The sequence below is a fragment of the Mustela putorius genome, unplaced genomic scaffold (assembly GCF_011764305.1).
Source record: "Mustela putorius furo isolate JIRA1106 unplaced genomic scaffold, ASM1176430v1.1 tig00000698_pilon_pilon_pilon, whole genome shotgun sequence".
NCBI classification, from domain to species: domain Eukaryota; kingdom Metazoa; phylum Chordata; class Mammalia; order Carnivora; family Mustelidae; genus Mustela; species Mustela putorius.
In genome coordinates, this window is record NW_025421449.1 from 3,800,107 (window position 1) to 3,812,863 (window position 12,757).

General features: G+C 37.2%; 1 protein-coding gene across 4 annotated transcripts in view; it reads right to left on the reverse strand.

Annotated features, from left to right (window-relative positions):
- The window catches only part of MICU1 (mitochondrial calcium uptake 1), a 245,090-nt gene that overhangs the window by 178,295 nt on the left and 54,038 nt on the right, over positions 1-12,757 (reverse strand). For all 4 annotated transcript variants that reach the window (XM_004769481.3, XM_004769480.3, XM_004769479.3 and 1 more), the window contains exon 3: positions 266-440. In XM_004769481.3, coding sequence (XP_004769538.1) covers positions 266-440 — 175 coding nt within the window. The remainder of the gene's footprint in view (positions 1-265; positions 441-12,757) is intronic.

Below are 12,757 nucleotides of genomic sequence, written 5' to 3' on the forward strand. Positions count from 1 at the left end.
CTTCACATTCCAGGACTATATTTGCCTTTTTAGAAAATGACAGAAAAAACCTGTATCCCTGGGGCTAAAAATACATTATATGTTTATAAAAAAATTTAAAAATTAATAAAAAAAAAAGAAAATGACAAAAAAAATAGCAGAGAGGTGACTATCATTGTAAGGAGAATATGAGCCATCTGAAATAAACTATAAAAGATACTCAAATGCATTATTCTAATTAGAATTAACAAGAGCTTTGACTAATTTATAAGACTGTGTTCCATACTTTTCTGTCTCTGAACCCAGAACGTTTCTTCTTTTTCTCTTCTGGATGAGACTCAAGACAAACATCTGCAGCTTTTTTTTCATCGTTACCAACTTCTCCTTCATCCTTATTCTTCCCTTTATCACCGACTTCACTCTTTAGGTTGTTAACGGATGGTGGAGATTCTGCAAGGGCCCTGGATATGCAAAAAGATAAATTTGCATTAATCAAGAAATAAAGATTTTCAGATAGTTTAGCAGAAGCAACAGCAATGAAATCTGTAAAAACTTCTACATGAAGAGGTTCCTCAAAAAGTTAAAAATAGAACAATCATATGATCCAACAATCCCACTTCTGGTTTTATATCCAAAAGAACTGAAAGCAGAGTCATGAAGAGATTTTTACACATTCATGTTAATAGCAACACTATTCACAACAGCTAAAATGTTTGAAGTGACTGAGATGTCCACAGATAGATGAGGGATTAAGGATTACGTGGCATCTACATACAAAAGAGTAACATTCAGCCTAAAACAAAGGATATGATACTAAAAGCACAGGCAACAAAAGAAAAAAGAGACAAGCAGGATTACATGAAACTAAAAAACTTGAGGACAACAAAAGAAACAATCTACAAAATGAAAAGATAACCCATGAAATGGGAGGAAATATCTGCAAACAATATATTTAATAAAGGGCTAATATTCAAAACATATAGAGAACTCTTACAACATTATAGCAAAACCCCCCAAATAACCTGATTAAAAATGAGCAAAGGAAGTGAACAAAAGATACATCAACAGCCAACATATATATGACAATGTGCTCAACATCATCAGGGAAATGCAAATTGAAACTGCAATGGGATATTACACTCACACCTGTTAGGACAGATATGATAAAAGAAACAAGAAAGATAACAAGTGTTGGTGAGGATGTGCAGAAAAGGGATCCCTGGTACAGTGTTGATGGGAATGTAAATTGATACAGCCATCTTGGAAAACAGGATGGAAGATTCTCAAAAAAATTAACAATAGAAGTACAATATCATTCAGCAATCCCACTTTGGATATATATCCAAAGAAACTGAAATCAGGATCTCAAAGAGATGGATATTCCCACGTTCATTGCAGCATTATTCACCATAGCCCAGACATGGAAGCAACCTAAATGCCTATCAGTCAACAAATTAAAATGTGATATGTGCAACACACACACACACACACACACACAGAGGAATACTATTCAGCATCAAAAAAAGGAAATCTTGCCATTTATGACAATACAGATGAACCTAGAGGACATTATGGTAAGTGAAATAAGCCAGACACAGAAGAACAAATACTATATCACTTACATTATGAATATAAAACAGTCAAACTCATAGAGGCAAAGAGTAGAATGGTGCTTTCCAGAGGATGGGCGAAGGGGAAAGGGGAGATATTAATCAAAGGGTAGAAATTTTCAATGACACTAAGTAAGTAAGTCCTAGAGATCTACTGAACAGCACAGTGCCTATAGTTAAAAAAAACTACTGTATATTAAAAACTTTGCCAAGGGGTGGGGGGCTGGGGTGGAGGGCCTGGGTTGCTCAGTGGGTTAAGCGTCCACTGTTGATTTCCACCCAGGCAGTGATCTTAGGGTCCTGGGATTGAGCCCTGAGTCAGGCTCTGTGCTCAGTGGCTGTCTGAGCTCAGTGCGGAGTCTGCTTGTCTTTCTCCCTCTGCTCCGCCCTCCACATTCTCTCTCTCTCTCTCTCTCTCTCTCTAGTAAATAAATAATTAAACTCTCTTAAAAATTTGCTAAGAGGATAGGCCTTATGCTAAGTGTTTTATCACTAAAACAGCCTATAATAATAACAAATAAGAGGGTGGGAGAAAACTTCTAAAAGTGACGGACAGATTTATGGCACAGATTGCCATGATGGATCACTGGTGTATACTTATCTCTAACTCCTTTAATTTCTCTGCATTAGTTATGTACAGCTTTTTGTATGTCAAAAAATTTTTAAGTAACTCTCTGAAAGAAAACTAAAAAAGGAAAGGAAATTGTACCACATGCTACAACATGGATGAACCTTGAAGACATTATCCCAAGTGAAATGAGCCAAAAAGAAAAATAATCTATGATCCTACTTATATGAGGTATCTAACATGGTCTATTTCAAAGAGACAGGAAATAGAATGATGGTAATCAGGGGCTGCAGGGAGGGGGAACAGAGGTATTTAATGGATAAAGAATTTCATTTCTGTAAGATGATAAAATGCTAAAAACCTGTTTGTCAACAGTGTGAATACACTTAACACAACCGAACTGTACACTTAAAAACAGTTAGGATGGGGTGCCTGGGTGGCTCAGTCATTAAGCATCTGCCTTTGGCTCAGGTCATGATTCCAGGGTGCTGGGATCAAGCCCCATGTTGGGCTCCCCACTCAACAGAAAGCCTACTTCTTCCTCTCCCACTCCCCCTGCTTATATTCTCTCTCTAACTCTCGCTCTCTGTCAAATAAACAAATAAAATCTTTAAAAAAAAAAGGTTAGGATGATAAAGTCTGTTATTTTTTTAATCATGAAAAAATGAATTGAAAGAATAAATGTGGGGCCAAAAGACTTAAAAATTGGTATTTAAATAAAAACACATACATAAAAAAAAATTCTACATTAAGACAAAAATCTGATGGACTTATCAGGTTAATTCAACTATTAATAGCAAGAAAAAGACTGAAATGTTCAGGAGAAGCCCCTCTAGCTGATTAGAGATTGAAAGTGAAACTTTATTCTATGAAAGTTTTTCCTAACTTCTTCATCCAAGCTAATGACTTTATTTTTTCAAATTGCTACATGACTTAGTGACTAAACCATATCACACAATTTGTTATTTTATATTTCCAGAATCTACCTTGCTCTTTAACTATTAGAGTCAAATGACTCTGTTCTTTTTACCAACGAAATACTGTCAAATATCAGCACTGTCATGTGGTTCAACATAGTATGATCATTAAGAAACAGGCTACACAGAAGAAAGAGAGAATAAAAATTAGAGTGTGTATATCTATATATATACAGACGAGAGAGAGAGAGAAACTTAAAAAAAAAATGAACAACAGATCAATGAAACCAGAAGCTGGTTCTTTGAGAAGATCAACTAAATTGATAAACCTTTAGCTAGACTTATCAAAAACAAAGAGAAAGAGAGGGAGGGAGGGAGAGAACTCAAAGAAACATAATCAGAAACGAAAATGGAGAAATAACAACTGACACCAGGGAAATGCAAAGGATTCTAAGGGATTATGAAAAATTATGTGCCAACAAACTGGATAACCTAGAAGAAATGGGTAAATTCCTAGAAACATACATAAAACCTCCCAAAACGGAATCAGGAAGAAACAGAAAACTTGAACAGACTAATTACCAGCAATGAAATGGTACTGGTAATCAGAAGACTTCCAACCAACAAAAGTCCAGGACCAGATGGCTTCATAGGTGAATTATACCAGACATTTAAAGAAGAGTTAAAACCTATTTTTCTCAAAATATTCCAAAAATATGGTACTGACACAAAAACAGACACATAGATCAAGAGAACAGAATAAAGAGTATAGAATAAACCTATAATTATATGGTCAATTAATTTACAACAAAGAAGGAAAGAATACGCAATGGGAAAAAGTCTTTTCAACAAATGGTGATGGGAAAACTAGACAGCTCCATGCAAGAAAATGAAACCAAAGCACTTATACTATACACAAAAATAAACTCCAAATGGATCAGACACCTAAATATGAGACCTGGCACCATAAAAATCCTAGAAGAGAACACAGGCAATAATTTCTCTGACACTGGCGGTAGCAATATTTTCTAGATATGTCTCTGAGGCAAGGGAATAAAAACAAAAAAACCCTAGGAACTATATCAAAATAAAAAGCTTCTGCATAGCAAAGGAAACAACAGAACAAAAAGACATGGGGCGCCTGGGTGGCTCAGTTGGTTAAGCATCTGCCTTCGGTTCAGGTCATGATCCCAGGGTCCTAGGATTGAGTTCCACATTGGGCTCCCCACTGAGTGGGAAATATGCTTCTCCTTCTCCTTCTCCCCCTTCCCCCAACTTGGGAGCTCTCTCTTTCTAACAAATAAATTAAAATTAAAAAAAAAAAAAAAAGACAACCTACTGAACGAGAGAATGATATATCTAATAAGGGGTCAGTATCCAAATATAAAAGAACTTACACAACTTAACACCCAAAACACAAATAATTCAGCTAAAACATCAGCAGATGACATCAATGGACATTTCTCTGAAGAAGACATCCAGACAACCAAGAGTCACCTGAAAAGGTGCTCACCATCACTAATCATTGGGGAAACGCAAATCAAAAGCACAATGAGGTATCACCTTACACCTGTCAAACTGGCTAAAACCAAAAACACAAAAAACAACTCATGTTGGTAAGGATGTGGAAAAAAAAGAACCGTTATGCACTGTTGGGAATGCAAACTTGTGCAGTCACTGTGGAAAACAGCATGGAGGTTGCTCAAAAAGTTAAAACTAGCATTACCATATGATTCAGTAAGTCCACTAGTGGGTATTTACACAAAGAATATGAAAATACTAATTAAAACAACAGATGCACCCCTACGTTTATTGCAGCATCATTTGCAATAACCAAAATATGGAAGAAACCCAAATGCCCACCTATAGATGATGCATAAGGAAGATGTGTTGTGTACACACACACACACACACACACACACAATGGAATACTTCTCAGCAATGCAAAAGAATGAAATCTTGCCATTTGCAACAATATGGATCGATCTTGAGGATATAAAGGGTGTATTGCTAAGTGAAATCAGTCAGAGAAAGACAAAAACCATAGGATTTCACTCACATATGGAATTTACAAAACAAATGAACAAAGGAAAAAAGAGACAAAACAACAAAGAAAAAGACTCTTAAATACAGAGAACAACTGGCGCTTGGCAGAGGGGAAGGGAGTGGGTAGCTGAGTAAAATGGGTAAAGGGGATTAAGAGTTCATTTATTATGATGAGCACTGAGTAACACATAGAATTGCTGAATCACTATATTGTAAACATGAAACTAATATAACACTGTATGTAAATTATACTGGAATAATAATTAATTAAAACTTAAAAAAAATAAGAAGAGAATGGACACTATTCTTTTAATCATCCAGAGTTTCCAACCCAGTGCCTTACACAAAGTATTCAATGTGTCTATGGCTGATTAAGGAAAAAAAATCAAAGTCTTCATCTATACTGATCAGAAAAGGGATTGGAAAATATACACTGGGATTAAAATCTGCAATATGAGAAAATTCTTAACACATTCCTTTCATATGACTATTTAAATAAGATATAAACCAATAGCTATTTCATTTACTTACAAATAATATTTTATGCATACGAACAAAGGCAAAGAAGTATTTTAATTATAAGCAAGAAAAATAACTTTTTTTTTAAGGTTAAGCCTTAAAAACACATTTTTAAAAAGCAACAAAAAACTAACTCCCCACCTGGTTCAAAAACAATCTTTTTTTGAAAAAATATTTTATTTAATTATTTGACAGAGAGACACAGCGAGAGAAGGAACACAAGCAGGGGGAGTGGGAGAAGGAAAAGCAGGCTTCCGGCGAGCAGGGAGGCCAATGCGGGGCTCAATCCCAAGACCCTGGATCATGACCTAAGCTGAAGGCAAATGCTTAATGACTGAGAGCAGAGCCACCCAGGTGCCCCCAAAAGTAATCTTTTCATCATAGCTCAAATTTCCTTCCAACCTTGACCCTAACTCATCAAGGTTAGATCATTTTCCTGTTTATTTCCCTCTGAAGAGTTTGTGGAACCAAATGATTAGGGGCTGATAAAGTGGAGACCTAAGGTATTTATTCACAAAGAAAAGGGACAGCATTCATTCATTTCTTCATTCAAATGCTATAAGAGCTACACTAGTTGCTAAGATAAATATAAATAAGACTGTCTGTCCTTAAGAGAGTCACAGTAAATAGGGAAAACAGATAAGTCAAATGGTAAAGAATATATAAAGACAGAGAATAGGGTCAGGGAAAGTCTCCTGGAAAGGTTGAGTCATAACCTGATTTCTCAAAAACCTAACGCTCTAGAAAAGAAAATCTACAGACATTCAGTATCATCTGGTATAATCTCCTAACCACACTGCTTTATTCAGTTCATTTCATTAAACAGCATTCATAATCTCTTCTGAAAAACCTGACCTGAATGCTGCTCATGTGTAGTAGGCGGGTTATACCCTATTACATCCCTACAACTTTTACCACCTTAGGAACTGCACATTTCCAAGAGTGGTAAAGATATAATAATACAGTGATTTAAACATTATAGTTGGTGACATATAATGATGTATAGAAAGAAGACTTCTGCTTTCAACTACAATGGAGTAAATACACCTGACTTGCCTTCCCAGTGTAAGGAAAAATACAGAAAATTTAACAAAATATATAAAACATGTTCAGACACTAAATAACAGACAGCAACTCTCTGAAAAAAATTAAACCTATAACTGTCCTGAAGTTCTATTTGGCAACATTTTCCAGATCAGGAGCAGGATCCCAAGCAATATGGAGTGACCATACTAAGTTGAGAAGAGAGAGATCACAGTTTAGAGAGGCTGAGGTGGCAGGAATGTGTGGGGAAGAGGACCACAGAGGAGGAAGTTACACAAAGACAAAGTTCCATGAATCTAATGGAGTCTCCCTTAAGTTAATAGTAAGTAGTGCATTCTTTTTTTTTTTTTTTTTTTTTTAGAGATTTTATTTATTTATTTGACAGAGAGAGATCACAAGTAGGCAGAGAGGCAGGCAGAGAGAGAGAGGAGGAAGCGGACTCCCTGCTGAGCAGGGAACCCGACATGGGACTCGATCCCAGGACCCTGAGATCATGACCTGAGCCGAAGGCAGCGGCAACCCACTGAGCCACCCAGGCACCCGTAAGTAGTGCATTCTAAGGATTAAAATATTCAATGTTGGGCAAAGAACAATTACCAAAGAGCTATAGGCCAAAACTTTTCAGAACTTACAAGCAGAAAATGTTCAACATGTGATAAATCATTGAACACTCAAAGTATTTAATAAACACAACAGATGGGCCATGTCTTATTAGTAGGGCTAAATTAGCCCTAGAGCAAAGAATACTCTATCTAAACCATTCTGACAAAAATAAAACAGCAACAAAAAAACAACTTAAAAACAAGCTATGGATGATCAGAGTCCTCAATAAATTAATGGCCTACCAATACAAAAATCAAGATACTTTTAAAGGAAAACAAAAAAAAAATCAGGCACTCAAAAATGTTAACATACACAATGAAAAATATCTAATAAAGTAATTATCAGATGTCAGCAGGATGGCAGAATACCAAGTCCTAGGCTTTGACGATCCCAGAAACACTGATTTAACAACGATGTACAGATCAAAATACCTTTATGAGATTCCCCACATCCAATGAAGAAGCTGCAGTACACCAGGAGAAACACAATGCCGAAATGCGTATGAGGAGCAATTTCACTTTACCCTTGTCAGCCCCTCCCCCCAGGCAGGAACAGTTCAGCATCTCCTACAGGAAGAAATGAGAATGGAAGTGTGTTCAACATTCTATCAATTCAGAGGGCTGCTCAAGGGACTGGTTTCTGTTCACCTCACTTGGAGTGCTAATGGAAGGTCGCATAGTTTGCATTCCTGAGGTTGGGTAAGAAAAAGAAAAGTGGGAGGTGGTTTGTGGAGCTGGCACAGCTTGACACAATCAGAAAAAGATGCGAAACAAGCCTTCTCCCTCAGGAGGGAGGGAAAGAAGTGGAAGGTGTGTCTGGTGTTCCAGTTTTTCAGAAAGCTGTCTGAAAGACTGGTATGTGCCTCACCTGACTTGGGGTGGGAATGGGAGCTGGCATACTTTGCCTGCCTGGCAGGTGATGAGAAGAGACAGGAGGTGCCTTGCTGCTATGCACAGAGAACTTGCACTGCTGCAGAGAAACACCAGAGGGAACAAGAGATGAACAGCTCTTGAAAAAGAAATTGGCAAGCTTTGCAATTGAGAACTGCCCTCACAAACCCAGAGAAGCTGTATCCTCTCCCAAAAAAGCTTCAGAGGCACCAGAATCTGTAACTGGGCTGATTGCTGTATGAAGCCAATCTATAAAGATTGGGATATGTGGTTGGTTCTTCAAAAATGTGAATCTTAACATAAAGTTGCAAGATACATGGAAGTAACAGAAATGTGGCCCAAAAAGAGGAGCAAAATATATCTCCAGAAACTGAACAGAAATATTTACTACTTGAAAAAGAACTCAAAATACCCATCATAAAGATGCTCTATAAGCTCAAGAAAACACTGCACCAAAAAAACTACCATCAAGAGAGTTTTTTGCATTGTTTTTTTAGATTTTATTTATTTAATTGACAGATCACAAGTAGGCAGAGAGGCAGGCAAGGGTGGGGGGAGTAGGGAGTAGGCTCCCCACTGAGCAGAGAGCCTGATGTGGGGGCTTGATCATGACCTGAGCCAAAGGCAGAAGCTTAACCCACTGAGCCACCCAGGAGCCTGGAGAGTTGTTTTTAAAAAGCAAATTCTGGAGCTGATGAGTACAATTATAGACCTGAAAAATTCACTAGGGTGTCTTAAAAGCAGACTCAATGAAGCAGAAAGATAAACTCAAAGGTAAACTCAAAGATAAATCATTTGATATTATCCAGTCAGAGAAACAAAACACAAAGGAAAAAGCCTTAAGGGACTTACAGAAAACCAATATATACATGAAGGAGAAAGAAGACAAGAATATGGTAAAAAAAAAAAAAAAAAAAAAAAAAAGTTTATTTAAAGAAAATATGGCAATAAACTTGAAAATTTGAAAACTCAAATTTGGGGAAATTAATGGATATCCAGAATGAAGAACAGACGTCCAAGACGTCCAAGAGGAGGAACCCAAAGAAATCCACACTAAGACACATTATAATCAAATTGCCAAAGTCAAAGAGAATTTTTAAAACAGGAGGAGAAAACTGATTCATCATCTTCAAGGGGAACCCATAAAACTATAAGACCTTGTAGGCCATAAAGAAATAGGATGTAAGATGGAAGGCGCTGAAAGAAAAAATTACCAACCAAAGATGCTATATTTGGTAAAACTATCCTTAGAAATGAAGAAGAAAGAATGTTCCCAGATAAACAATGCTGAGGAAGTTCACACCACTAAACCTGCATTACAAAAAAAAAAAAACAAAACAAAAACACCCTAAAGGCCGTCCTTCAAGTTGAAATGAACTACACTGCAACATGAAAGCATAGAGTATAAAGCTCACTGGTGAAGGCAAATATATAGACAAATACAGAATACTGTTGTCCTATAATGATGATGTGTAAATCTCTTTAAATTCTGTAACAGAAGTTCAAAGATCAAACATTAAAAAAAAAATCTTAAGTATAAAAATATGCTAATGGATATACAGTATAAAAGATTTAACTTGTGACATCAGTAAAATAAAGGGTGAAAAAGGAAGGAATAACAGTACAGAACATCTGTATGTGACTGAAGTTAACTTGTTTTGTACTTTCTAAAAATAATATATTTGGGGGGCACCTGGGTGGCTCAGTTGATTAAGTGTCTGCCTTGAGCTCAGGTCATGATCCTGAGGTCCTGGGATCGAGCCCCACATTGGGTTCCCTGCTCAGTGGGGAGTCTGCTTCTTCCCTGCTCTGTGCCCTTCCCCTCTACTTGTGCTCACTTACTCTCATACTTTCTCTCTCTCTCAAATAAAATCTTAAAAAAAAAAAAAAAAACACCACACATTTTGTTAATTTATCCTTACTTTTTATACTGGCCATCAACTAGAATAGTCAGCAAATTAGTAAGGTCTTTTTCCACAAGATATCCACAAGCTTTGTGGACTCATTTCTATAATTATTATTTTAATTAGTTTTCTTTACCCTTACCTGAAAGTACATTTTACACATAAGCATATTTTCAAAGCAGTTTTTATTGAGATATAATTGATGATAACATTTTATAAGTTTAAGGTATACAATGTGTTAATTTGATACACCTATGTGTATCAATCCAATTGCCACCATTGCATTAGCTAAAACCTCCATTACATCACATAATTATCACTTTTTGGGGGACCATTTAAAATCTATCCAGTCTCTTGGCAATTTTCAAGTATACAATACTGTATTGTTAACTATAATCACAGTGCTGCCTTAGACTCCAGAACATATTTATGTTCTGAGTGTAGTTTGTACTCTGACCAACAATTCCCCGGTTACCCACCTTCAGTGGGCCAGTTAGGCTGAAGGAAGGCAAAAGAAAAGGTGACTGCGAGCAGTTCCATTCCCAGAGAAAGTTCTTATGGAACCCTGCCCTTCTGGCACAAGCCCTACAACTAGTAAATAAACTCTCATATACGGCCCAGGTGCTTTTGAAACTGCTTCCAATATGCTGGGTCTCAGAGTAAGATTGTTGATGGGCCTTTAAATAAAATTTTTTTTTTAATTTTTTGTTTGTTTGCTTGACAGAGATCACAAGTAGGTGGAGGCAGGCAGAGAGAGGAGGAAGCAGGCTCCCTGCCAAGCAAAGAGCCCGATGTGGGGCTCGATCCCAGGACCCTGGGATCATGACCAGAGCTGAAGGCAGAGGCTTTAACCCACTGAGCCACCCAGGCATCCCGATGGGCCTTTAAAGAGCAGAGCAGTTTTGGTTTCCCAAGGCCTTCTACCTCTCCTAGAGTTAAGCCCTGCTGATTTTCAAAGCCAGACAAAATGGGGACTTGTCTTCCCAGTACAAGGGTGGTACAGGGAGTGCCCAGTGCAGGACTTGAATCCCTTGCTCCTCAGGAAGGACCTCCATACCTGTTATATGCCTTCTGTTTGTGAATCACTGCCAAGTCCTTTTCAAACTGCTGGGGTTTTTTGGTTTTTGTTTTTTTCTGGGTCTCAGAGCAAACGAGACTGCACATGAGCCCTCTAAGAAGGGAATCTCAGTTTCCTATAGAATTCTGGGACCCCTGGATGTCAAACCCATTGGTTTTGCAAGTCAAATATTCTCAGGCTTGTCTCTCCAGTACAGATCCCAGTTTTTAGGGTGCCTAATGTGAGGCACCAACCCCTCTTCCCTCTGGGAGAAGCACTGCCTGGTGAAATTCCCTCTCTATTGAATGTTGCCACTCTGGGGATGGGGTTTTTGTAGGACTGTGTCTCTGCTTCTCCTACCCATCTTGGTGTGGTCCTTATATTCTTTGTTATGGGCACCAATTCCTATAGTTTTCAGATCTTTCGCGAAGGGAAATTATCCACATGTATCCATAGATTTAATGTGTTTAAGAGAGGGTAAGTTCAGGATTTGCCTATGCTGCCATCTTTCCAGATCCTCCAATTAACGGTACTTTCTAACATATTTTCTAAATGGTACTTTTTTTTAAATTTTTGTCTTTTTTGTTTGTTTGTTTTAAGTTATCTCTACACCCGATGTGGGACTCGCACTCACAACCCTCAGATCAAGGTACATGCTCAGGGCACCTGGGTGCTTCAGTTGGTTACATATACTGGAATTCTCAAATTCATACAATGAGAAAGCAGAATAACCACAGATGGAGGGCAAGGTGAAATGGGGAATTACTGTTAAATGGGTCCAGAGTTTCAGTTTGAGATGACGAAAAAATTCTAGATAAATCGTGGTGATGGTCACACAACACTGTGAATGTAGATAATGAAGTTAAAGATGGTTAAAATGGTAAATCTGATGCTACATATAGCTTACTACAATAAAAAAAAAAAATGCTAGAATATAATGAGGATACCATACTGAAAACAAAACAAAAATCAAAACTGAACACAACAGAATCACAGACTTAAAGTGCTGGAAAGAAAAAAGCCAACCTGGAATTCTATATCCAGTGAAAATATCCTTCAAAAGGGAAGGCAAAGGGCGCCTACGTGGCTCAGTGGGTTAAAGCCTCTGCCTTCGTTCGGCTCAGGTCATGATCCCAGGGTCCTGGGATCGAGCCCCTCACCGGGCTCTCTAATCATCAGGGAGCCTGCCCTCCCCAACTGCCTCTGCCTACTTGTGATCTTTACCTGTCAAATAAATAAATAAAATCTTTTAAAAAAAATCATACTTAATTTACATTAGCAGATTTAAGTAGTATATCTGGTCTTTACCTATACCTAATTATATATCCCAGAACGTACTTGGGTTTGAAGGCAAACATTCCAAATTGTATTCTTTGTTATACACCTACATGATTCAAAACTGTATTTTTGTATTGTATCGTACTGTATTGTATTGCTATTAATTATTTTTTGTACAGGAACAGGAACTGGAGATGAAAAAAAAGTTTTTTTCTTTACTTCTGTATTAGACTTTTTTTAAAGATCATATTGTTCTTTATAATTTAAATCAGTGAATTTTGAAGTTTAAAAATTTAAAACTTAAAATTTACAAAACAAAAAATTTAAAATTTTTTGAGGGTT